Source organism: Nestor notabilis, unplaced genomic scaffold (assembly GCF_000696875.1).
Source record: "Nestor notabilis isolate BGI_N333 unplaced genomic scaffold, ASM69687v1 scaffold3625, whole genome shotgun sequence".
NCBI lineage: Eukaryota > Metazoa > Chordata > Aves > Psittaciformes > Psittacidae > Nestor > Nestor notabilis.
In genome coordinates, this window is record NW_009927694.1 from 1 (window position 1) to 223 (window position 223).

The following is a 223-nucleotide window of genomic DNA, read 5'->3' on the forward strand; positions in this document are numbered from 1 at the left end:
GGGTCAGGCCTGAGGCGTGGCGGCGTGAAGCGCTGTCAGAGCCGTGCTGCGAGGTTCAGCCTAGTGCCGGTACCGGGAGCTGCGACACCGCCATCTCCGCCGCCATGGAGCCCCATCGCTGGCTGCCTCTTGAGGCCAATCCCGACGTGAGTGCCCGGCTTAGGGGTGGTGAGGAGCTGCTGGGTGCGCGGGACGGCGGGCTGCCTGCCTGCCTGCCGGGGGG

The 223-nt window shown here is 71.7% G+C and overlaps 1 protein-coding gene across 1 annotated transcript in view; it reads left to right on the top strand.

The window, feature by feature from the left end:
• The first annotated feature begins 6 nt into the window (after window positions 1-6).
• UCHL3 (ubiquitin carboxyl-terminal esterase L3 (ubiquitin thiolesterase)) overlaps window positions 7-223 on the top strand; it is a 44,504-nt gene continuing 44,287 nt past the window's right edge. Inside the window, exon 1 of the mRNA XM_010014150.1 lies at window positions 7-146. Within this exon, the coding sequence (XP_010012452.1) occupies window positions 105-146 (42 nt within the window). The 5' untranslated portion in view covers window positions 7-104. The remainder of the gene's footprint in view (window positions 147-223) is intronic.